At 36.9% G+C, this 27,118-nt stretch overlaps 1 protein-coding gene across 6 annotated transcripts in view; it reads left to right on the plus strand.

Annotated features, from left to right (window-relative positions):
• The window catches only part of GNB1 (G protein subunit beta 1), a 45,385-nt gene that overhangs the window by 4,567 nt on the left and 13,700 nt on the right, over positions 1-27,118 (plus strand). For 3 of the 6 annotated variants that reach the window (XM_074848471.1, XM_074848476.1, XM_074848472.1), the window contains exons 2-6: positions 15,084-15,146; positions 16,591-16,642; positions 23,770-23,877; positions 24,429-24,467; positions 26,185-26,291. In XM_074848471.1, the coding sequence (XP_074704572.1) occupies positions 23,821-23,877; positions 24,429-24,467; positions 26,185-26,291 (203 nt within the window). In that variant the 5' untranslated portion in view covers positions 15,084-15,146; positions 16,591-16,642; positions 23,770-23,820. Of the gene's footprint in view, positions 1-15,083; positions 15,147-16,590; positions 16,643-19,348; positions 19,525-23,769; positions 23,878-24,428; positions 24,468-26,184; positions 26,292-27,118 lie in introns of those variants that run through there. The other 3 variants (XM_074848473.1, XM_074848475.1, XM_074848474.1) reach the window with 2 other exon arrangements.

Raw genomic sequence — 27,118 nt, forward strand, 5'->3', positions numbered from 1 at the left:
ATAACCTTGAAAGCAACTAGCTTGTGTTAATTAAATGTTTCTTAAGCATGTGATTGAAGATAAAGTGGAAATTTTTTCAAGGGAGTCACTTGATTGCTCGAAGTGCAGACTCAAAATCAAAAGAATACATATGCCATTCAAAATGTTTTTTTTCTCCCCACTGATAATGTTGGAACTAGTATTAGCCTAGGTCGTGATAAAAAACAAAAATACCCCCAAGCCCCTATGTTTCTATTTAACATAGTATCTCAATTTATTATTTCTTCACAGGGTGTCTAGTATGCTGGGGATTTTGTGTGCATGGATTTGTTTTTCACCAAACAGAAATGTATGCAGAATCCATAGATACTTGAGCCAACTGGTAGTTCAGCAGAACATTAAGAGGTTTTTAAAAGCTTTGAGCTGGCTATGAACAGTACCTTTACTTTAGATGCCAAAATAATCAATGTAAATTACTGTGGAAAGCTTCCTAGTACAGAAATATGGACACTCCAAAATAGGTTTTGAAGCAGAATACTGCATTTTTATGAAAGCACTGGAAGACTTCTAAGTAGAGAGAAAGGAGATGGTTAGCCTTTGAATAAAATACACATTTAAAAGTATTTTTGGGAAGATAAAGATCAGATGTTCTCAGCCTGTATTTTTAACAGCTGACCTTCTAAAGTGTGTTCTTTATAATTAATAGCTTGTAAGACTATATCAATTCGTATTAAATGTTTGTGTCCATTGCCTTTATTAAAGTGCTATAGAATGTGTTACGGTTTGTTAGTCTCTTGAAGTATAATGAAATATTTCTGCTTGTCTGGAAGACTGCAGTTGGAACCTTGAGTGTGCTAGGTACAGGGGGTAATGCTTGCCTTGCCCAGTATATTCTTAGGCATCCAGGAATCTTCTTTCTTGAACTCAGCTAGAGAGTAATGACATGACAATATTCGTGCATGCCATCTGGAAACAGCTAAGATACTGTGTCGCTTGCTATGTATGTCTTACACTCAGTGTTACTGGGGATGCTGTAATTAGATGCCTACTTGGTAACTTGCATGTGTAAGCCAAAAAAATATTTTTGGGGACATCATGGAAGTGTAATTTGTAGGGAGCCTTGGAAAACATAACTTTAAATTCTGTCCAAGATTGTCAGCACTGGCCTGAACATGCAGTTGTTTAGTTTTCAAAATTTTGAAGTGGTAGAAAATAAAGATTCCATACAAAAATGTTACACATCGACCTGGTTATTGGTATTTTAGTTAACTGGGGTGGTGGTGGGATATGACAGAACACAGGAATAAGTGCCTGAGAAAGCAGTTTCAAAGCAAATATTTCAGTTGTTGATGAAATGCAATACTAATAACTATAGCAGGTTTAAAGTAGGGATGCTTTAGAAGATGTTGGAGATGTTCAGAAGACCTGGCTTTGGATTAATGAATAGGTTACCCTCTGTCAGCTCCATGGTAATTATCCATCCCTGCACTCTTAAGATAAATGCAAGCTTATTCAGATACGCAGAGCCCCTTTTTCATGGGGGACCAAATTAATCCTCGTGTCTCAAACTCAATGTGGGCTTAAAGGGTGCATCTAGATCAGTCCTGTGGGTCAGCTCATGTTGGAAACCTGCTCGTGAGTCTGAGCCCTGTTTGCCTTGTGGGGAAGCAGAATCTGTAGGTTAATATCAAGAACTCGGATTTCTTACTGACTTGAATACTTGGGTAGACTCATTCTAAAATTATTTTTCCCTAAATATTTTTGGCTTAAAATTTGTTGAAAACAAGGTATTTTTGTCAGTAGTCGCAGACTTATGAAGGGAAGAGCTGTAGTTATTTTTTTTTTTTATTTGGTGGGACTGAAGGATTAAAATTTGATCTTCCTGCGATGTGTGTTTTGGAATCCTAATAATGGATAAGTGAAAATGAGGCTGAAGACTTGAAGAAGGTGATCTGAGGGAGCTTAAAGGAGGCAAGATATAAGGTAGCTCTGTAAATGACGGTAGTAAAGATAGGCTAAATCTTCAAATTATTTTCATAGATAGTATTTAGAACTTGATGAGGGAAAAAATTAGTAGCAGATAGTACAATGAAGGTAAAGAAGTGACTAAAAACCTAGTTGCCATTTTAATGTGGAATGTAGTTCATTTCTGTAAGTAGTATGCATGAAACTGCTTCATTAAAAATATGTATTTTTGTTTGATTAAGTAGAATTTCAACTTGTCAAATCACTGCAATTTCAAAGGTTCTATGTGTAGAAAAGAAATACCTTTTATATGCTATAAGGATTAATTGAGTTGTAGATAGCTAAATATTTTTTTCTGTGTGTTCCTACACTGGTCTGAGAAAGGTTTGCCTAAAATTTTTTTGCCAGTTATGTTTATCGTGTTTTTCTCAGATGAGAATATTTTTTATGTCTTCTTGAAAACTGCAGTAATGCCTGCCAGCACTCCCAAAAAAAGAAAATATTAATTATCTGTAATTAGATGGATTAGATAATTTTTTGTAGCTTTATGTAATGTGGTTCTATATTAAAAACTATGTAAAGATTTTTGTCACTATTTTCAGCTCTTTCTTTTTTTTTCCCCTAGCAAAGGGGAAGAAAAAGTAAAACCAGAATGCTTCTCTCTGGAAACTCCTGCATGCCGTCTACCAAAGTAGTTGTGAATATTTTACCAGTTCAGGTATCGGTGATGATTTTGCTCATCCTTATTACAAAGTCAAAACTGTATTGAGTATAGGGGACTAAATAAGAAATTTTGCAAGGCTTGCTGTATGACTTTCAGAAAGGCAAACACCCACAAAGTTGACATCACTGACAGGAAAGCAGTGCCTTACTTCTGTGGCTTCTTTTTTCTTCTGTTAACAACAGCTGGTGCCAGTTATTTTCTTTCTTTGTAAGAAAGAAAAAGAGTTTCTGCTTAACTATTGCAGGTGAGCTGTTAATTCTATACATCTTTATTAACTGCTTTTCTGGCCCTCTTGCCTATTTTGGACTAGATCTAGGGAACCATCTTAAAAGTCTGTTCAGTAACATGCACTTTGTGTTCAACCTGACATTTTGGGCTTTATTGAAATCAGTCGATGAATAGAACTTAACTTCATGGTTCTGCAAATAATTTTAGGTATCTGACAAGCTGAGTGGTTTCTTTTTTTATTTTGTGAAATATTGAAATAAATTTCCAACGCTGCTCTGACAGAAGAATTTTTAATTGTGCACTTCAAAATTGTGGTTTAACTTTGTGGAACCCGGAGTATACATACCCAGTATTAATGGTGTACGCTTTACTGTAAGTGCTTTCTCATTGGACATCTGTGGTTACACAGGGTATATTTTACTCGACTTCTTTTGCTGAGGGTTACTGAGCAGGTTGTTGAGCTTACAAATGTTTTTGGAGATTATGTGGTGTGCTTGTATCTGTCCAGATGTTGTGCCTTGCAGGCTACTGCTGGAGGTGTTGCTGCCCTTATTTAATTGGTGGGGAACGTGGCTTTCTTCTGGAATTAGAGAAACTGAACTGCCCTGGTATACTCTCTTTTAAAATTGGAACGCTTTGTTTTCAGTCCAGATCTGGACTTTTGTAGGTATTTGAGGGATTTACTGAAATGATTGAGGGATAGGAGGTAGGTCAAAGCCCCAAGGTTAAAAGTGTGCAGAAGATGCTATGAAGGTGTCTTTTTTGGTGACGCAGAGACCTTAAAAGTTATGCTTAGTTATTTTCAGTGGTGAAAACTAGTGCAGTAGTCTGGTTTTGGCATATATGTAAAGTTCTGCTCCATTTTGGTTTATTTAAATTAAGCTCATACATCTTAGTTAACACGATTTGGTTCAAGGTATGTCTTGAACATAGCAATGCTTGTATCTCAAAATAAAAAAAAAAGTAAAATTAGACTTCAGTATATAAAATACTATGAGTTGTAACTGCGTAATACAAAACTTAGGATATGCTTTGTTTCTAGTAAATGAAGTAATAGTGCTCAACAAAGCAGGCCTATGCATGCTTCAAGGTGCTGAGAAGAATTCTGTTTATTGTCCTCTTGGATTTTTCCTGTCTAGTTCCCAAAACTGTGTTCTTCAGATAGCCTAACAAATGTGTTTGGAGGGTGGTGTGGTAATTTTCTCTGTTTGTATAGAAAAACAAAGTAGATGTGATAGTCTGCTGAAACCTTTGGTACTCAAAATAAGATTATACTGTACTAATTAAAGAGCTCTTTTTGTTGGAACATATGTTTGATATTCCTGTTGCACATTCTTTGTGAAGTGGTAAAATACTGAAGATACGCTGCTGTCTGTTTAACAAAGGTGTTGTCTGTACAAAGATCAAGAACGGTTTGCTTGATGCTTATGGCAATTTAATTGTGCTTCAGGTTACTAAGTCCCGGATTTCACTACAAGTTGTCAGATATTATCTGGCTAGTGCCTGAAAACTTACTGTAGAAGTTAATATACAGTACTTTGGTTGGAACGCTGTATAATACTTAAAAGAAAATGAAATCATGAACAGGAAATAATGAAAAAGAAATGAACAGGAACAATTTAACATTTAAAATCTTGTCAAAGTAGTACATCTTTAATAGATGCTTAAGAAGTTGGGGAGGTGTTTTTTCATGTATAAAAACTCAAATATCATAGAAACTTTGGACAGTGAAGTCAAATTGGTTCAACTTTCTTCCTTTGTTCTTGCGCCTGTAGACATAGGTGAAGCTTTGGCATTTCAGGAAATACTTAGGTTTGTCCTACAAAAAGATTCATTGCTGATACGTGGGGGAGGCAGAACTTGTGCAGAACCTGCATTTGGGTCTTTAATACCCAGGCCAGTAGTTCACAGGTGTGAGTACTTGGGTATCTGGTTATTCAAAGTATCTCCTTAGTCACACACTACAAATTCAGGATATCCGACATTCAAGTATGTAATGACTTCAAAAAGAAAAAACTGTATCCTTATAATCAAATGGAGTACAGTATCTTGAAGAAAATGAGAAAACATCTTTAAAGCACTATAAACTCAGAAACTTTGAAAATAGAATGAAGTTCTTCATTTTTGAAATCTTAGATTTGAAATCAAGTCCTTAGATGTGGGAAGATGCCCAGTAATCTTCATGTTCACTTCTAGTCTGGCTCTTTTCCCTTTAGCTCATAGTAAAAGACAGAACTCATACTAAATCAGGAATTGTTTGCTACCCTGGGGATCAGATATAAAGCATTTGAACAGATTTTCTTGAGATAAGAGGGGATGTTAAGCTGTGTCACCTAGTAGCAGTGTCTGCCTGTTTACCTAGATACGTACCATGGAGAAATTGAGATTCAAGTAATTTAGTTTTGATTTCTCAGACTAATTTATCCTCTAGTAATTTTTTTGTTCCATACCCTTGCTGTTGTGAATTAAATGCGTAGGGGCTTGCTCTGGAGAAGCCAGTTATTGCTGCCCTCTGTCACAAAGGTGGCACAGACATCTGCTGTTCAGCAGCTGCATTGCCAGTTCACAGCTTAGCATGTTAAGGAAACCAAGATGGGCAAATAGTTTATTGCCGTGGACTGCGCCGCAAAACTGTGATAGTTTGGCTTCTAGTTAATGAGCAGCTCAGCTCTTACAGAGGAAGGAACTTGAAAAAGCAAGCTGAGGTGGAAGCTGGAGTTTGAAACAACAATAACTGTGATTTCCCAAGTCGGAATACTTAATATTCTGTTTAAGGTGCAAGTGGCCTGTCTTCAAAGCTCTCTCACCTTCTATTTTTAAAGGACCAAGCTGATACATTGTCTACTGCAGTCAGTGTGCTTTCTGTTTTCAAAACAAACTCAAAGCCACCCCCCCTTCAAAAACGCACATCGTTTTGCACAACAGCAGTGTCCAGGGGCTCAAAATAAACATGAAGCCCTGGTTGTATACAGGGGGAGTGCAGAGAATCAAGGACCTTAGAGTTACAGATTTCAACTAACCTTACTGGCTGCTGGCTTTGTTAAACAGCCTGTGACTTCACTTTGCACGTATTTTTTTCCCTGAAGTAAATGGGATTGTCTTCTGATGTGTTCAGTTTTGTCTTTCTTAGTTAACTCCCACCCTGGCTCCTAACCCTAGTAGTACTTTACTTGTTTTCTTTTTATCATACTTTCCTCTTCATTTCGATCACCTAACCAGATGCGTACTATCTAGAGGAATACAACTGCTACTTAAAGACTAATGGCAGAAGTTTTAAGAGGGTTAATGCAGTACTATGGAAAGAAGAATGTCCAAGGGTGAGAGCAAGTATTTCCTGTTGTACCTTTGTGCTTTATGTTCTGATGCTGTCCCTGGGTTGTACTTGAAGTTCACCTTTTGTATCAGCATTAAGCATTGTTGCATTGTCTGTTCCCAAAGGCCACTTCTCAGTCTAGTGGCTTCACGGTCTCCTGTGTTACTCTACTTTTCAGTCTGTCAACCTTGCTTTTCTTGTTCCTGTTCTTCTGTACCTTAACTGATTTTTGTATCAACAGTACACAGAAAAATACAGCAATTGCTGGGAGAAATCAATGAGCTACTGGGGGTATAAATCATTGCTATCAAAACTAATGGAACTGCTTGCACATTGATTAAAGATCGGTTATGTTGATTGCGGGGCTAGAGAACAAAGTATTGCTCAGTCTATTTTGGGTAAAAAGATTAGAGAAGTCATGCCACATTTTAATCTCGACTGAGTATTCTTTTATCTGCTATATGCATATAATACACTTTGTTGATTTTTAAGGTCCACTGAAACAATTTTTAGCTTCAGACTGGTGCTGGAAACAGTGATTTCATGGTGTAGCTTAACTTCTTTCTAACAGTGCTCTGTTAAGCTCTTACTGAAGATCAGTGTGCTGTTTGAACACCTGAATTTTTATTTCAGTGAAATAAATATTCTTTTTATCAATTAGCTGAAGCTTGGATAAGATTTTTAACACAGCTGTAAAGAATTAATATGTTTCTTTTAGATGATCTCTGAGGCTCTTTTGTACAGTCTGTGTAGCAGAGGCACAAAGAGAGCAGGTAATTTGTTCAAATGTCTTCACTACCATATTTTTGTTGAGGCAGGATGTGATAGTAGCTATGGTCAGAAGGTAGTTATCAAGTCTTGTCCAGCCTTTCTCTAAGATGGAGCACCTCTGCTTCTATTAGATTTTTTAAATTATTATTATGGTTTTTATTTTTATAAAAGCTTAATACAGTAAAACTTGCTTACTTTCTCAGTCATTCTGAGTCAGAGCAGAAAGAAGAATCCGTGTTGCTGAAGTACTCTTTCAGGGTTCCATTCTAACAGTGAAGGGCATTTTGGTGGAACTCTTGATCAGATTTGATAGAATATAAATGATCTTGCTGCTTCTGGAAACATAATGTGTTTTTCATCAATGTTTTGAGGGCCCTAGTGCAGTGAGACATGTAAGCATGTGAGTATGTCAATTAAAGTCTGTGCCTACAAGCATGGATGAGGGGGATGCTTTTCAGAAGCAAAAATTGTCCACGAAAGACCACGTTATAGCTGTAAATGTCTCGCTTAGCTCAAGAATGAGGGTATGTCATTTGATTGGCTATTTCTTCTAATTTTTTAAATGGTTTGATTTTTAAGGATGTAAAAAGTAGTATTGCTAAATGTAGCATTCTGAAACTCAGTTGTGTATTTTTAAAAGGGTGTAAATAGGAAGCTGCTGATTCTCCTTTGACTCAGTTGACTCTTTACTAGCTGGCATATGTAAAATGAAATGGATGATTCAGCTTCTGTTGATCAAACAGTTGAGCTGAAATTTATAGAAATACAAAATACAATAATAGGAATTTCTACTGATTTTCTGTGCTTATGCGTGTACACTGTCTTACTGATTTTTTATTAGTATTTTTCATGTCTGATTTTGCTATTTTTATTTCTGTTTTTTATATTGTAAGTGATCACATAGCCCATTTCCTCCTCTAATATAATAAATATTGTAGTGAAGATCTTCATGTACCTGCTGATGTCACTGTATCAGCAGTATCTGAAACAATACAGGATTTTTAACAAGATTGAGAAGATTGTGCCAATACAGATGTGTTGGCAAGCAGAGCTAAGAAGTATCGTTCAGGCTTTTGGAAAATACTTGCTCATCTCTTACACTTTAACCCCCAGACAGTTGCCGTTGATCCACCTGATGTATTTTATTGTTATCTTGGGGATTTTGGTAACAGGAGATAGTGTAATCACCTACCTCTGTGCCAGGTTTTGCATCTAGCCATTAATTTGCTTGTGAATTTGGTGCAACATGATCCAGTTGTGCTGTGTTCTCCTCAGCACCTGCTGTGGATTATTTGGGGAGAGCTTGAGCAGCTCATCATCATCATGATAGAGAAATACATCAATCTTCATGAGGATTTCTTGAACACATTTAAATCACAGAGAATGAACTGAAGACCTACTGGAAAATTGGTATACCCAAAGGTGACTTTTAAAAAACAATCTTTGAAAATGTCATGAGAATTGACAAGAATTATGTTTCTTAATAGGACTGCAGTTTACGATGGGCACGTTCTTAAATTGTGGATTGCAAACTTGGTTTGATACCGGAATAAAAGTGTTTCTAATGTATGCTTGTTTCTTTTTAGTAAAGGTCAACATCTTTAGGTGTGTAGTCTGTTTTCATTTGCTATTTTATGGTTCTGTCACTGATTTGGCACACTGGGATGATGTGTAAATGGGCCCTACAACAGTGGGCCTCCACTTCTAGCTTCTCAGAGAAAATGGCCTGTGTATAGCTGCATTCTGAACTGCCCCAAACCAGCTACCTGATCAGATTCAGCTGATCGAGATGAGAGATTACACATTTTCTGAGAAGATAATATCCTGATACTGTGGCAGAACTTTAGGTCCCATGGAGAAGAAATAATGGATTTCTTGTTTTGTTTCAGGGGGGCGTGGTGGTGTTGCATTATTTTGTTCAACTTCTCTGCAGACATGTTGCTGATAACACCTCATACCAGGCAACCTTCCTATATCCGATTGATTTGTGCTATAGTTTTACCATTGTATTTTTCCTCTTCAGCCTCCTTAACACTTTGAAATCCAAAGTATGAAACTGTTCTCGTTATTAGCAGCTTTCTAGATAGCTCCTGCTATGTGTGTGTTTTCTCCTCTTAAGTAAAGGTCTTAAGCATTCCTGATGCTAAAGGTCTTATGTCAAAAAATGTATTTCCTCAAAAACTTAAACTTCAGCACAATTCCAAGGGGATAGGAATAGTTACTGTGAGATGTTTGGGTTTTTTTTTTTTTTAAAAGAAAAGGAAGGAACAATAGTATCTGGACAAATGGCACAAAGTCTAGTTGATTCATATTAGTGGGCATGACAAAGTAGCTAAAACCTTTTTGATTTGTCTCACATGGTTAAAGTGCAAAGTGGTTAGTTTTTTTTTAGCCAGTGAGACCTAGTTTTTATTTCTGCAGCTCATGAATAGTTAGTTGTGTGCTACCAAGAAGGTGTTTGGATCCAGCAATATTTAGTTACATATTTCTACCTTTGTTGGTACTTCTCTGATCATGGCAATAATAATAGTTCTAAATAGTGAGAAATACGGTGTATGTCAGTGGTGTTAGTATTAAAGTAGGACTGTGATATCCCTGTTGGGCATGTGCTCTGCCTTGGTTAGGGAAAAATGGAGATTCTGGTCAGCTTACAAATGAAGTAAAAATGCCAGTAAAAACTGGAGGTTAATTATAAAAATTGAAGGAAGCAATGAAAAATGACAGCTGAAGTAAGAAACAACTGTTCAGTTACTGTAAGGCTCTGCAGATAGAAGCATCTAGTAATAAATGCTTAGTCATTTCTGTGTTGGTTAATTAATAGTAATATGCTCTCCTTCAATGCAGCCTGGATTTTGTTTTTCAGTAGGAAGGGAGATGTCTAGTAGTAGGTAACAACAAAATTGCTTGGTTTTGGGTAAGGGGATACTTTATTAAGTGACCATTTTCAGTAATATTTTTCTGATAAGTGTAGCTAGAAATTTAGGCACAAGCATAAATTCTAAGTTTTCCTGACTTACTGTGGGGTGGTTTTATTGTGGGTTTTTTTTAGTTGCAAGATCAGGAAAGAAGACAGCCAAAACCATCACTGGCCAGTTTGATAAAATTGATGTAGTTTATCGACAGGTGTGTTGCTCTTCAGAAGGAGTAATTGCATATAGATAACTTTGAACAAAGGACTAAAACCCGAAGTATTGGCTTTTTGACATTCTTAAGAAATAAGTTGGTTGAAAACATACTAAATATCAGTAATTTTTGTTCTTAAAACAAGTTAGCTTCTGATGCGCAGCACTTACCATGGAGGTATTGGAATGCTCTTAAATGTGAATTGCTTTCAGAGCAAGGCAGAAGAGATGTAGTTAGGAAATCTTTTGACTTGGGTTGCTAAAGAAGCAACAGTTATTAATATTCGTGAACTACTTCAAAGATCTCTTAAGACCCCTCTTAAAAAGTGTGATTTTTAAGCATTTGGCTTTACGCATCTGTTAAACTTGTAATAATCAGTTCTTTTATTTTTTTACATAAATTCTCTGCTGTACCTAGATTTAGGATTTTTTTTTTTAAATAATGCACATAGCTTGCAGATGCATTTAGAAAGGATTAATGAAGTGACCTGTTACAGTCCAGATTTTTATGCTTAAATATTGCATCAGTATGATTTTTTTTTTTTTTAAATGTAGGTCATGGGATTAGCATCAGGAAATGTAGTTTGACAACATAGGGATGCTCTCTTCCATGAAGACAGCTTGAGTTTGTTCACTGTTGGTGGCAGAAGGAGACAGGCTACTTCATTACAGAGCTGTTTATTGCAAGCATGTGTCCCTGCCATGATCTTAAGCATTGTTGTCTGCTGATGAGTATTGTATTTTGAGAAAGTTGTAAACTATCCAAAAGGTTAATTTTCAAATATTTGTTAAACATAGGGAGTGAGTCCTCAGGTCTTAGAAAATCTAGGCATGCAAGCAGAAGCTGATGGATTATGCATATATAGCTAGAGTTTGTTGATTTTCAGTAGATGTTGTGTTGCTTTACTGTGTGGTAATAACCTCTGGCATAGTGGGGAATTTGCACATAGAAGTTAACTTTTTTGTGATTTTTTTTTTTTTCTTTTTTTTTTCTGTAACACTTTTGGAAGAGACAAAAATGCAGCGTTTCTCTAACACAGTAATGTGAAACTGCCTTATTGAATTCAGGCTTTGCAAGGTCTCACAAGGTTTCTAGATTTATTAATATCTGGCTTCTCCCCTGAATTTTCTGAAATAAAAGCTTAATTATTTTTACATTTTATTATTCTTTTTTTCTGAGTACTAGCAGCTATTTATGGTGGATGGGTTTAGTGGTTTTGGGGAGGGGGAGGGATTCTGAAGTGCTAAAACTGCTGTCCTCGCTGCTTAGTTGAAGGCAGTTTGATAGAAGGCCAAGTTGACTGCTCAGAAGCTGTTTCGAGTGGATGCAATGCCTGGATTTGCCCGTTGCGTGTGCTGGTTTGTGTGAATGAAGGTTACAAGATGAAGGAATGTAGCCAGAACTTTGGAAGGACCCTAGAACTGACCTTTATTCTTCAGCCAGCAGTTTTCCTGTGTTCTGTGCAGCTATGAGAAAATTTTTTTCCTGATGCAGTCTTTTACATATGTCAAGCAGAGCACAAAAAGTACACTAATTTCTTCAGGAGGAAAGCATTTCCAGATTTCTACTACTAGAAATAGGGGGGAAAGGACATGTCAGTGGTAATCTTAAAGATCATAGCTCCTAATAGCACTGCAACTTTATACTGTTAAGTCATGAGCAGAGCTTGAATGTATTTGCCTCAAAATTTTGTGCATGGGAAACAGGTGAAGGATTTAATTTACCAGAAAAACTCATCTTTGGACAGAGGAAACAAAACAAATTTTTTAGAATCTTGCATTACCGGGTATTCTGCAGGGGTTTTTTATGCACAAAATCTCTGAAGTATTAACATCGTTGACCCTTGTAGAAAGCTGCCTAGTTAAAATGGGACCTGTAATTCAAGAATTGAGCTATAAGTAATAATGAAGCATTTGTGAATCAGTTGGTTCAGTTACAGGTATTTTTAGCTTGTGTAATTATTATTTTGTACTTGCATGCTATATTGAAAATGGAAATTTGTTAGCGCTCTAACCAGCTAATGTAACTGTTGTGTAATGAGCATTAACGCTTACTGACCTGATACTGGCTTGTTCTGTGTGTACTTCACACTAATATATGGAAAAATGTCTACGGAGCACAATGACTGCTTCAGCCGGAAACTTGGCAATTCTTCAACACAAGAAGCAGCCAATACCTCCCACAGAAACGGTCCAGCCATGCTAGCCTTTGACTACAGAAGTGTTTTCAGTAAGTTTTCGAAGGAGTTGTACAATCTAGCATTGTCCCTACTGGGCTAATCTGTTTTGCAAACCTGTTAGTAAGGTATTACTTGCTTTTCAAAGCTTATGTGCTTGGAAATTATAGATGCAGCAGATGATTCCCGGAAAGAAGACATCAAATAAATGAGCCGGGGTTGTACCCATTCACTTGAGCATATTTAGATTTCTGAATTTGTAATTATTATTTCATACTTCTATAGGCTGTCCTTCAAAGCTGCTCTTGTAGGAGGTGACAGCAAAGACTAGGCTTTCTGGAATACAGATCTCTGCTCAAGAAAAGTCTGAACTAGAATTAGCTCTTGGAGGAGCACATAACACATGTAAATATCAAAACATGACTTCAAGTTTCCAGCTGTCTGATAGAACTGGTTATGTTGATAAGTTAGGATCAAGCCATCAGACTGAGGATAGTTTTGGTTTGTATCTTGAAGCATGGCTTTAAATTTCAGATTTCTAATTACTGTTGCCTGGTGGCATCATTGGAATTTCATGTAGTTGGCAGTGATTTGGAAAGGTCATGTAATCTCTTGGGCATCAAGATACTGTTCTGTGATAATGATCAGCTATGTAGACATAAGAAATAATTTTAATAAACTAACTTGCCATTCCTGGTTTCACACACATTATCTCTACGGTGTAGTTCATACGTTATAGCAGTGGTAAGTGTTGGGTACCTGAATGGAAGCATTTGCATGTTAAATTAGTAACTGCCTGCCTACATACAGCCATCCTTGCTGGGTGTAGGGTGCATCCCCTTCAGATGGGTGCATGCTGGTAAGGGAGATACGCCAGAGCAGTGAAGTATCTTTATTTGAAATTGTTGTTTTACCTTAATAGTAATATTGATGTTTGCTAATAGGTTTTTGGTTTTTTTTCTTCCCCTTCAGTGAAATCATCTCTGAGTGCTTTGGATAAAACCTTATGTGCCACTCTTGCAGGGGGATGTGTTATGCAAGAAACTTTTAAGATTCAAGTGGTGTGATGGTCACAGAAACTAGTTTTTACTAGTGTTGGTTGAGATATGTTTTAAACTATGTTGATAAAGCCACTCGAAACACGTGTGTGTACAGAAGACTGCACACATTGATAAAATCTCCCCCTGAGCTGAATGTGTCTCAGCCTCTCCTCAGAGGAGGGATGCGCCAGTCCCTTAATCATCTTCAAGGCCCATCCCTGGACTCTCTCCAGTAGCTCCATGTCTCTCGTGTACTGGGGAGCATGGAACTGGACACAGTGCTCCAGGTGTGGCCTCACCAGAGCTGAGTAGAGGGGAAGGATCCCCTCCCTTGACCTGCTGGTGATGCTCTTCCCGATGCAGCGCTGTATGCTGTTGGCTGTCTTTGCCACGAGGGAGCATTGTTGGCTCATGTTCAGCTTGCGGTCAGCCAGGACCCCCAAAGCCTTGTCCTGGGGCTGAGCCAGACCCTCGGTGGGGAGGTGTCTTGTCTGATGTGCTGTGCCTGGCCTCGTGTCAGGTTATGGATGAATTGATGGTGTGTTTTAAGAAGCTAGAATGCTTTTGCTGCAGTTTAAATATTGGCCTTGGCATCTAGTCAATGCATGTGTAAAACAGTCTTAAGATGGTGTGCAGGTGGAATTAATATCCAGAATATTTGGGTTTTAAGTCTCTTATTGAATCCATAGGTCAAGAAAAACATGTTTAGACAGCTAATGGCTTTGGAGAGGGCTACACTGAATGTATTTAATCTTCTTAGGAACTTGTTTAATTTTGGAGGGTTGTTCAGATTTGCGATGATGTTAAAGCAAAATACTTCTAAATGCTTTCTCTACTCTTCAAAGTCCTTTTTTCTTCCTTTCTTCCCTGCTCTCCCCAGCTTTGTGTAAAAGAGTTGTAGACTCATCTGCAAAAGAGTCTTCATGTGAAGACTTGTATTCTGGTAGATGTTGGAATTGAGATAAATTTTTAGGCTGGGTTGTCACCCTAGTGTAACTACTTCAATGTCTTTAAAGAAAAAAGAATATTAGGCTGACAGCAGTTAGTGGGTACTTGTAGTACGGAAGGTTCACCCAGAAATTATGATGCTTTTGTCTTCTGGAGTTACTCTACTGTTTTTTAGCCCAAACTGCAGTGCTTCTTTACTTAGAGCAGAAGGCTGTGGGAATGTGGGGACACAGGGTACACCAATAGTGGGAAGGGCTGGCTGACCTCCAGGTGATTTGGTATAATGGTTTAACCACTTGAACCATGCTTAAAGTATTCTGTGGTACTTCTTGTTCTCTCCTGTTTTAGAAACCCCACTTTCTAAAGATGTTGAGAACCTCAAGCTCTTGGCTAAGCAGGGTTATAAGGGCTGATTAAGGCAAAGTGTATGAAGCTGGTTATAAGAACTCTTTTTTGCTGAACTAGTACTGTGGTGTGGTGAATGAGTTGGCCTGTAATTTTCATGTTGCTTTTACCAGGCTACATTTTAGCTAAAAATGGAAGCTTGTGGCAATGCAGATCTTTTTTCTTAAGTAGCTTGTCTACTTTTGTTCTTAAATGAGCTCCATCTTTAATGTAGAATTGAAAATATCTCAGTTGCCAGGACTGCATTCTGCAAGCATCACAGGATGCTTTCAGCATACCTAACTGAAAATTTAACCTGCTTTAAAAAATAAACTAAACTTTGTGGAAAAGTTTGCTGTTATGCTTCCTTACTCTTCTTGCAGGCTGGTTAAAGTAGCTTTTTTGTTTTGTTTTTGTTTTTCTTTTTTGCAGAAGGCATATGAAATCTGCAACACCTCTCCTGCATTAATGAGGGTGCAGCACAGGACAATAATGGTGTGTGTTTTGGCCTTTGCTATTGTGTATTCTGTGTGCTGTTAGTGTTCCAGCGTAATTTTACTTGTTTACGTTTCAGGTAATTCTTTCAGAATTTCATTAGATTTCATTATCTCTGCAGTGTGAGCAAATTTTTCTGTCAAGACTTCTGAAAGTTGAATATAGTTGATCTTTTTTCAGAACTTAAAATGGTCATGTCATGTGTTTGTGTCTTTGGGAGGGGGGTGGAGTTTGGCTTCTAAGTGTGAGTTACTGTTTTATGTCTAAAAGTGTGTTGTTCTGGCAGTAACAAACCAAACTGCTTACACTGTGATGGTTTCATAATCACAGTATTAAACTGTTCATCTATAAATGAGTTTGGATGAGGATGATCCATATCCTAAGTAGCTTAACCTCCATACCAGACACTGAAGTGGTTTGTAAATTTTCCAGCTGATAGTGAACTGTAAAATCAGAAAGACGCATTACACGTAAGCATTTCAGTTTAAAGTATATGAAGTTGTAGACTGGCTTTCTGATTTAAGACTGTTTTGCTTCAGTACATTCTTGCTTTGTGCGTAGAATAATCTTCCACTGTCCTGATGCAGCAACTTTGAAGATGTACACTCAGGTGTCCATTGACATTACCCATAGCCCTCGTCTTGCTGTGCGATAGAGACAGATCACAGATGTTTTGAATGTATAAGGGGTTGTCAGTGTTTCAAATCTTGGGGTGAACTATAAATATTACTTTGTGCTGCCAGAGGAAAAAAATGTTCTGAAATTTCTTACAAGAAATTTTTTCACCTTGCTACGAAGCCAATTTTATGTTAAATCATTACAGTCTTCTAGACTGCGTGTGTTACTTCATGTGCCAATTTTTACTTCTTTACTTTTTAATATCTTTAGTGATGAAAAGTTGTAACTCTTCTAGAAGAGTGTTGTGCTCTCACTTGAGCTCATTAGTAGGAGTTTTATGTAACTTCTTTTGATAAAATAGATACCTTGATGTTTACCTGTGCTTAGAAAGCAAGTGTACCTCAAGAACAGTATTAAGCAGAAATAATTTTAATGTTTTGAAAACGAAGACTTGGGGGGACACTTTGTAGTGCAGTGAAAATTAGTCTTGTGTGAGTGAGACAATGTTTTGTTACAATCCTAAACTCTCGAATAGTATGGACTTCCGTATCACTATGGGAGGAGAATTAATGAACTGAGGATTGCCAGAGTTTTCTTGGAAAAAGACTCTTAAAAGCTTCTTGACATGAGCAAGTCTGTTGGTTATGTTAGTATTATTAAAGCAATGCCCATTTCCTTCATGAAGAAAAGCTGGCTGTTAAAGTTAGCTAACAAAAAATAGTCTGTGCTTTGATAGTATTTTAACTTCTGCTTGATTTGTTAAGAAGTTAGTGTTATTTCTTGATAATTGTACTGATTCTTGGTTTTTTTTTTTTTTTTTTTCCAGAATTTACATGTTTGACAGCAGAAGTTGGCTTTCTACTGTAGTGAGAGAAAATGTAAGTAGAGAAATAAGGTAATTTCTTTTTTCTAGTGCTTGAGAAACTCATGCTATTTCTAAAAAGTGGTGAACTTCAGGTTTTTAGCTGTTAATCTGTGCAAGCCTATAGTACCTGTTTTCCACTTTAGCATGTGTATTCTTATGTCAACAGGAAGGATTTTAAAATGGCCAGGAAACCTGCTAAATAATAAATGTTAGTGCCTGCCTTCTTTCAGAAATAGAAGTGGCAAAGCAGAGGGAGACCATAGATGAAACTGTTTCATCTCAGTAGGGCAGGGAACTGTAATAAATAAAATGATGAGAACAGTTATTCTCTCTTGAATGAAAAATTACTTATCCGCCATGTTTGACAAAAGAAGGCCAAACTTCTTGTGAGCAAAGTGGCTTTTGTCAGAATGTTCTTTTCAATGTGTCAGTATTATTTAAACAGAACCTAAAAGTTTAGAGTTGATATTCTGTGTTATTCATAATTATTACTAATATTCTAGGAATAGTGAAACCTTCATTACCTTCCAGACTATAACTTCGAATGTTTCTGCCTCTTGTGAAGCCCCTTAGTCTGTGAGGAACATGACTAGTTAGCTGTATGTTGTGTAGAAAGTATTTGCTCAGTTAAATTTGCTACTTTCAATTCCTAGATATTTACCTGTTTTTCAAAAAGCAAGCAGCAGGCTAGCTCCTGTCTCTTTCTCTAAACCTGTCTTCTGAGGTGTTCTCTGATTACCTTGGTCAATCCTAAACACCTCCGTGTTCTTTTTTGGAAGAGCAGAAAATGAATCTGAACACAGTGTTCCCAGTTGTAGACAAATCATTGCTTTTACTCAGTGGCAGTATGATACTTCCCATATTTTCTGTCCTATTTTCTATATAACCTTTTGTTTTAACCAGTGCTGGTTTTTAAGTCAATGTTTTTGAGCTATTCAGTACATATTCTACAAGGTATTTTTTTCCTTCAAATAAAGTTTGTATCACAGAAGCTTGTGTGATTCTGTATATTTCTTACACTGTGTTCCTGTATACCTCTTTTATGATTTCTGACTTCTAAAATTACACCTTTTTTTGGTGATCACCATATCTGGAGATGTATGTGCTTCAGGATCAGAAGGCACCCCTGAATTTTTTTTGTCTTCTGTTTTGAATCATGTAAATGGGAGAGAGAACACCTCAAATTTGTTCTACAGCAGTTCTGCTTTATCTTACTGTGTTTTCTGTTGAACAGAAATCAAATAAGCATCAATATATACTTCTGATGAAATAAAATTCTCAGCTTTTCAAAGCCAGTATGATGTCAAAACATAGGAACTAACAGTGGATTGTATATAATTCCTTTGTCATTGTGAAAACGTACAAGCTGCTGTGCATGTTGCTAATAGGATTTATGGTATCTGATAGATTAGCACAGCTTCATTTAATCAGATGACCTGCTATGAGACTGTCTGGTAGGCATAACATGAGCTCGTTATTAAGGCTGTAAAGTTTTGGCTCTGTTCTTGCAAATGATGTGCTTTGCTTTTCTTCTGGCTGTTTTGTACATCTTGGAGTGATGAATATTAGCAGGAAAGATGTTGAGGGAACAAATATCAGACAGCCTATTCATTTTGGAGAAAGGTGATTTGGCTAACCTTCTTCTGAAATTACTGTAGTTGGGTAATACTCTAACAATACAACTTTAAGGCCTGCTTTGCATCAGCAATGCGTTGGTGGGATTACTTTACTTTTTGGCAGTAGTAATGTGTAGTAAAAATATCTTGTAGCAAACAAAGCTTGGACATCAAGAGATACAAGTTTTAAATATTTGACTTAGTGATAGCAATGATTTCAAATCTGTGTTCTCCTCTCCTAATCTGTAGAGATTATTCACAGGACAGGCTATTTAGGAGAGGATGGAAAACTCCATCCTTTTTTATTCTTTTTTACAGGGAAGGTATGAGAAAATGAAGTAACAAAGTGTTTAGTAAGCATTGCCTCATTGCTGTTACCAGGTAGTTTCAGAGAGAAATCGTGTTTAACCCAAGAATATATGTTTGGATGAGTTGTGTTCAACTCTTCCCATTTGTCTTATAATGTAGGCAAGCATCACTCTACCTATAAATGTGATGGTATTAATGATACCTTGGTTTCAGTAAGGGGACTTAATTGAGTAAACAGCTTGAGCTCTGGACAGGACGAGTTGTAACAATGAAATGAGTGAATTTGAGTTGTTCATTAGCCTTTGAATTGTTCTGTCACTGTTTTCTGAGTAGTGAGCTTTACCTTTAAATTAGAATTATTATGCTTGGATCCTAAGTATATCTCTATTTGCAGGAAGTATGTGGAAGTTTTGTAGATTTTGTAAGGCTTTCTGTTGAGTTCAAAGATTCTGGGCAAAGCTGTTCAACATATAATTGACTGCCTGGACATAGATAACTTTCCTTTTATGTAGGAATATAGCTCGTGTAGTTTAGAGAAAAACAAACCCAGAAGTTGTTACTTTGAGATGAGTGACATAAGTCCTTTTGACATAGTTGAATTGCGAAGTTTTATCAAATATGGCAAGTAACAAATTAGGCAAAGTCAATTCTTGGTTTTCCTGTGTAGGAAACAGAGGAACAAAATGTCTTTTCTACAGGTAACTTGTAAGAAGAGATTAGAGACTTGGGTCGTTTGGAGTAGTGAAGAATAGTAAACTACCTTGCAAGTACACATATTGTTGTCCCTAGCAAGAAGAGAATTATCTACAAGGTATACCTGTCAACAAGATTAGGGGGAATTAGGTTAAGGGCAGAGACACTTAAGCACTTCAGCCTCTGGAAGGGTCTTGAGTGAGTTCAGCAAAGTGAGTGTGTTATTCTTGAGAAGCCTGCCTTCAAGAACACAGTAACATATTCAAAAGAAAGTGAGGTAAGCATGAGTTTAGTTGCTACCTATTCTTCACAGCTATGGTGATAATTTGGAAAAAAGGGAGTGTGGAACTTGAGTAGTGACTTTTTGCATGAGGTTTGCTTGATTTAGAAATTCAGTAACTTCTTTTAAAACCCCAGAAATAGAAGCGTCATCCATATCAAGCTTACAGTTTCTTCTAGAAACCTTATTTTAAAATGGGGTTAAATGCCTTTAGAACATGCCTAGAAACAAAAATGTATTATTTCATGATACTTAATTGTGCTAGTTTGCAGTGAGCATAGATCATATATTAAATAGTCTCTGCTTGTTATTTCTGTGTTTGTAATATGACTAAATCTGTATAAAAATTTCCCATTTATTAAGAGTGAGAATAGGTAAAAATATATTGTTTTCCCCTATATTTTCCTGACCTTACCTGTTGTTCTTGCTCTTTCAAAGAACTTTTTTTTAATGCTAGATACTTAGTAAGCTTTTGCTGATTTACGGTATAGGTGAAAAGTACACAAGAGGATGGAACCCTTTTTTTTCCCCCCCTGGATTTCATATTTCTGCTGTAAATTTAAATGCCTAAGACTTAGTGTAAAAGAAATAGAGGAATAGCCAAACTGGTTGTTGCATAAATTTTAGTCTGCTTCAGAGAAGTCCTATATTTTAATGCCCTTGGCTTCATTAGGATTTTTGTTTCCTGACTGTTAGTGAGTTCAGTCATGTTGGCAGGAATTAGAACTTCCTGTTGATGTTGAAACAACAAAGACTACAAAGGGAATGTGGAAATCTGGTTTAAAGAATTTCTATGGATGCTGTCAGAAATGCAGTTCAGAGTTTGGAGTTGCTTGGAATGCATAGGGGCTGAGTTGTAACTCTAAAAGTATATCTAACTTCAAGATATGAGCTTATCATATGGATATATGATGTTACAGATGGGAAAGATATCAAGGGTTGTATGCATTCAGCTACTAATTGTCATGCAGTGAGTACTGAAACGTGAGTCCTACCCAGCAAGTGACTGAAGGTCGAGATCCAGAGAAGCTACTTGAACTCGTTGCTGCCTGTGATAATGGAGACAGTGTCTTGCATGTAGGTGTAAAGGTTTCCGCAGTGTTGGTAAACCATTTTGAAGTTGTTCATTAAAAGGAAGCTCTCCTTAAAAGATTAGTGAGTGACTGTATGGATGTGGAGTTCACAAATAAAGCATTTTAGGAGCTCTAGCCGCACAATAGGTAGAGCAGGTTATGTATATGCATGTCTAACTGAATGATAACTTGCATTTATGAAATGACTCTGAAGGCTGGGTTCCGTTAGTGTGTTTAGTTAATTCTTAGAGATTGTGAAGGAGTTTGGGTTCTTCTGCCTGTGCATAAAGTGGAACTTGAAGAGAACGGAGGCAAAGTGCTGAGGCAGAGTTCTGTCTTGAATTCGATGTGACAGTTTCTTCTGTAACATAAGTATAAATATAGTCACTGTGCTAGGCCTTTCAAAGTGTAATGGAGGTTTTATTTGTGTGAAGACAGACATGTATGTGCCAGTTAAGCTATGATATGCCATCAACTGGGGAATGTGACCTATGTCCCTTTGGAGCTGCTTCTATGGCTGTATCAGTGTTCCTGCCTCTGTGATACTGCAGAAGACACTCGACACTATTGGGCAGCTCATCTGGCTTTGTCATTTGCAGCACTACCCTTCAGCACATGCTATATTAAGCAATAAGGCACAAGCATGAAATAAGCTTGTGTGATTTATTTTCAACTCAGTGTGTGCAAATAATCCAGAATGAAACTACAGCGTTCAGTTTCTGTGAACTGTCTCGGTATGGCTTTTTTCCTAGGATTAGTGTTCATCTCCTTGGACCTCTTCCTGTTGCATACAAAGAAGTTTTGTTTCATTTAAATGTGAGAGAATTCTATTGCATAGTGCACAAATTCTTGCAGAAATAAATTGGCACTATTTTAAGCTGTATGTTACAGGAGAACGTATCTGCTTTGACTGACATTATTCATCCTATTATATTTTTAAATAAAGCTGTATGTAAATCTTCAGTGTAGTTACCTGTAACTCTGCACCTGGAATTCTGGTGTCCTAAATCTTTATCTTAATCCTGTCGCTGAGTTGCTGTGACCTTGAGCAGAGCACGTAAGTTTTGGATCGTGCTTTCTTTCTCTGAAATGGAACGATACCATCTCTAAATTCTTTGTACTCAGCCTGGAGTGGCTGGTGTTTGCTTAGTGGGAAATGGGCTTATATATTAACTTAGAGAATGGCAGAAATAGAACTGGATATCAAAAAGCTGAAAGATCTGGAAATTTGCAGTTTATTCTTAAGAATAGTCTTTAGAGTTTCTTAGTTGCTTTGACAAGAGTAGAGTACGCTATTTCACAGTGTTGTGTGAACTACACAGACAACGATGACTGCATGCAAAAAAGCCATAGAGTGTTTTGTCTTAAATGTAGAATGAACAAAACAACGTGAGAAACAAAATAGCATTCAAAAGAAAAGAAGGTGGTTGTAGGATAATAAAATGCTCTTGATGGGTTTTGTCTTAACTGGATTTTGGACTAAGCTGAACAAGCAATGTTAAAGGGGCTTAAAGAGATGACCCTGGAACCAGAAGAGAGAAAGAAGAGACCTAGTTTCACAATGAAGTGAAAGGGCTTTGAAGTCGTGTGAAGGGAGGTTTTGAGACAGAAGCTAGCTGAAATTACTTTTCTAAAATACTTTGTGTTTCATGAATTTGTAAACGATGCTATGACAAGGTCTGACATTTGTTCTTTGAGGTCCTTGGTTTGGAATACCAGCTACTATAAGGGGAGCTCTGAGAGAAGTCTGGTTACGTGGGATAGCAATATTTAGGGAATGTTAAAGTCTTAATAACTCTTTTGAAACTTCTTTTCTTTTGACAGTGATGTTTGCTCTAGTACTTTAATTTGCCTTCACAATATGTTCTCTGTTACTATGACTGGATAAAAATTTGGAAGTTATCCTCATCTTTCTCCTTGGGAAGGGCTTTAGAAAAAAACAAAACCCACATGCTTGCAAAGATAAATAAGCTGATTAAATCTTAATAATATGTAAAACTGCTAGCAAAGCATTTGCTTTATTTAATAGTAAAGGGTCAATTCTGGCCAATAAAATGTTCTAAAAACACAGTACCAATGTTTATTCATAAACTCCAGGTGCTCTGTGTAGCATTTGAAAATGGAATCAATTATCTTGTTCTGCAATAAAAGATAAACTTCATCAGCACGTTTCTTCAGCATCTTACATTGGTATCAAGCTGCAGAGATTTTTTTGAAACAAAAAGTTTAAGAACAGCTGAGTTTTGGGTATGGAATGCTAGTGAAAATGCCAACAATATCTTTCTGGAACAGTGACTTGTAAAGATAAGTTGTATCTCTGAAAATACTTATTATATTGAAAAACAGTCCAGTAGTTGAGAACTCTGTAGGCACTAGCTGAGGGTGTTTGGTGACGGTTATGTTTTATTGAGCCTCTGTCTTGCTGGCTACAGAGTGCAGCAGACAGAGGGATGTATGTTAGTAAATTGGTGCTTATTGATGCTAGGAAAATAGAGTCTTAGAGGGGGGAAAATGTCTGTTGGCAGTGCCAACATAACATTTGAAAAATACTAGTTTTATTCTGACAACATGTTAGAATCCATTCTGAAAATCTCAGGGAGACATTTTAGCAATCAACAAGTAAAATCCTGAACAATATTTGTGAGTTCTGATATCCAGATATCAGAACAATATTTCTCATAACTGCTGTGTTACAGGTAGGGTTCATAATAATAGATCTTTTTACAGCATTTTGCAAATGCTTGTGTCGGTCTAGAAAAAGTGTGTATTCTTTGATAGGAGGATTCCTTACTCTATTCTTAAGACCTGCAGAGAAGTCCTGACTTTCATGTCTAACAGTAGTGTTATCTGCCTTGGGAAATTTGAGTTTATACAGAACTGATTCAGAAAAACACTAATTTAAAAAAGGGCAAAAAAGAGACCTGGAGGGAAGGAATAAGTCCAAATTATATTTTATTTACTGTGGCTGGAAAAAAGCTAAGCACATTTGTGTGTGGTAACTCCTTATTCTGAAGAGATTTCAGAGAAATATTTTCACCTGTGTTCCAGTACTTATAAACCAACCTGTCTTTTATCAAGTGCTGTTTGAGATGTTTGAAAGGGCTTGCCTACTCTAATAATTTCAAGTTTTGACTTCTACTAATTGTCATTATTATCATCTGTCTTTCAGATTTCTGGTTGTTTCAGAGGTGGCAGTGAAGCACACCTTTAGCACAGGAAAATGAGTGAGCTTGACCAGTTACGCCAGGAGGCTGAGCAACTGAAAAACCAAATCAGAGTATGTATTGTATCTGTGGATCTTGAAGCCACAGTACAGATGAATGGTCATGTGCTTTAGGAAATTACTTTTTTGTCTTTACTATTGCTTAGAAAAGAAGTTGTACAGAATGGATTAGGTTGAAGTGAACGTTATACTGAATTTTTTCTGAGCCAGACCATAACTAATGTTAAGCAACATACTGCTTAAAATAAGGTCAGCTACAAGGTTATTCAGGGCTTTGTCTAGTTAGGTCTTAAAAAACCTCTATGGATAGAGATGGCACAGCCTGTCTGGACAAGCAGTTCCATTGCTTGACAGTCTTCATGGTGAAAATCATGTTACCTTTCTCTCAAAAGAAGAAGAAAATGTCAAAGTTAAAGGCTCAATATGCTCAATGTATTTTGACAGCAGACAGCATATTATGTTCATGCTGCAGTTAGGATGGGTCCTCTGGATGACAAGCAGAAAAGCTTTCTGGACCTTGGTTTGAGGGTGCTTGATCAACTTGACAAAACAGAGTATAAAGAAATGTACAGATCCTCTTCCAATTTCTCTGTCTTCTGTTGCAGGATGCTAGGAAAGCATGTGCGGATGCCACCCTGGCTCAGGTAAGCATTTAAGAGTTTAACACAAACTATGAAAATTTGTCTCCTTTACCTTCTTACACCATATTTCCTTTTTGTAAGTGCAAGTGGATCTTTTTTGCCTCCTCTGTCAATTTTTTTTGTTTTGCCTTTAGGTGGTTTCTTCCAGAAATACATTGTTTCTTTGTCCAGTTTCTGAGAGAGGTAGCCTTGAGCAGTAGTTTCTTTAAGAATTGACTCAGGGCGCATCTCTACTGCTCACTGGAAAGTAATGCAGGGGAGCCCCAGTGTTCTGCTACAGATATGGTGGCACTACAGTTGTGTTACCCTGATAATCTGAACCATAAAACCTGCTCAGGTTAACCTACTTAGTAATTTCCACACGATGCTGCACTTATGTCTGAACTGCTTCTGAACCTGAGCTAATACCTTTGCATCTTGCTATACTGTCACATTTTGATCCTATTGGCTTGGCTTCAGTCCACATTAACTTGGGGAAAGGGAGAGCAGTACTCTGTAGTACATCTCATGGAGATACAGTGGGGTCTAGAAATCTGGTAGGAATTCAGACTGGAAGAGATTATTATGGCATTGGAAGAGGTGCAAGCCTTTGCTTTTTTTTTTTCCCCAGATATATCATGAATAAGCTTACTCTTGTCACCTACTTCAGTCCATTTGCTTGAATGTTGACTATGAATCCTGTATGTCTGATAGTTGGCACATAAGTGATTGATGTCATTTTCTTAATTTTAAATGTTGCTGAAATATCAAATAATAAAGGTAATATCAATATTTGAGTGGTATGTATCTTGTGACCTCATTTTATGATGTGCAACGCACAGTATTTTTCAGGGTGAAGGTATGGAAAAAGAAAAAAAAAGCTTCAATATTAGTTAATGTGAGAGATGTCCACCATGAAAGGAGTTTTGTGTCAGGGAAACATTCTTATCTGTTCATCTGAGTCCTGAGCTGTGTTGATAGCCTTTGAAAAGAAGCAGAGATCTTTACACAAATGCACTTGCTAAAGAATTTTGTAACATGGAGACATGAGAAGTAAAATAAACTTAAACTCTTGGATTTGTTGTGATGTGTACTGCTTACAGTACTGGAAGTGTGTTGTGCTGTTCTGTGGTTTTTTTAAACTGGTACTTCTCTCCAGACTGGAGGACATACTTATATTAAATTTAACAGTGCAAGGACAGCTAAACTGATTACTTCCTCACTCGCTATTCACTTATTGCAGAGACTACTTTTATCTTCAAGAAGTTAAATAAATCAGGAATACTATGAATTTAATAATCTTCTACTTGGAAGGGAAGGCAATTTGGATCAGAAGGAGAGTTATTAATTCATCCTTTAAGAGTGGAGATGTGTTTAAAGCCTGATACACCTCCCCACACCCACCCTTCTGGAAAAAAAAAAGTTAGTCTACCGCATTTATCTATATAGGAGTAGAAAACCCAGATCAAAGGTCTGAAATTCTAGAAATCTAGGAAGGTATGACCTAAACAAATTAATTTCTGAGTGTCTTTATGAATATGATAGAGCGGCTGCTTTCTTCATTTGATAAAGACATACTGCATAAAATGATGTAACTTTTGATTAGTTAATTTTTAAAAACTCTGTCAATATTCAAAATGTGGGACTTTGGTCTGCATTGGAACATTCATTTAAATGTAATTGTGTTACTTTTGGAACTATGAAGTGAAAAATTCAGTGTATGACGCCATTCCTATTTCAGATCACAGCCAATATTGACCCAGTGGGGAGAATTCAAATGCGCACTAGAAGAACACTCCGGGGACACCTGGCTAAAATTTATGCAATGCACTGGGGGACTGATTCCAGGTGGGTGCTAGTGATACCAAATGGGATCATGTGGCTTCACTGTTCTTTGGAGTGCACAGAACTCTTGTTATTTTTCCTATTCCTACCACTAGGAACCACTAATTCCAAGAGAACTCGGACAACCAAGAGAATTCAGAAACACTTAATATCACTTTTTTCCTCCTAATACCCATGGTTTTGTCATCCAAATCTAAATTCGGTGCCAAAATACCAGTTTCTGTCTATTTGCCTGAAAAATATAGTTGTGGTAGTACATGAATTCTGAGGAACTGTGGAGATAAAATAGACTTCATAATCAGTTGTTTTTTGTCCTTAAATGCTTCCTGTTAACTGCTGATGTTCATTTAATGAGAAACTCAATGATACTAGTATCAGCTACTTTCGTTTTCTGTTCTTTACAAGAATTGTAAGGCATACTAAGGCAGCAAATTTTCAAACTTTGGTTAAAATAATATGTTGCTGCTTCTTTGCTGGAACAGATTAAAAAAAATTCCTCTTAGGAATTTTTAAGTTACAACCAGCAAGTTTGTAAGTTATAGGTAGCCTTTTTCTACTCAGAGATTTTCAAAGGAAGCTCGATGTTGTTAAAGTTACTTTCTTACCTAATTTGTGTAAACAAGCTGTGCCTTAGGAAAGAAACTGCATGAACTCTTGTGTGTACACATACAGTAAATACACTAAAGCAAAATAGCCAAGTGTTTAACAAAAAAGACAGTGTGCATCGTAAAGATAAAAATAATTCGTGATGTGTTAAACTTTTAGTTTCTGTATCACTTAAGGCTTAAAAATCAGAACAAACACAATTGTTACTTTGCAAAACACTGAAG

Source organism: Strix aluco, chromosome 22, assembly GCF_031877795.1.
Source record: "Strix aluco isolate bStrAlu1 chromosome 22, bStrAlu1.hap1, whole genome shotgun sequence".
NCBI lineage: Eukaryota > Metazoa > Chordata > Aves > Strigiformes > Strigidae > Strix > Strix aluco.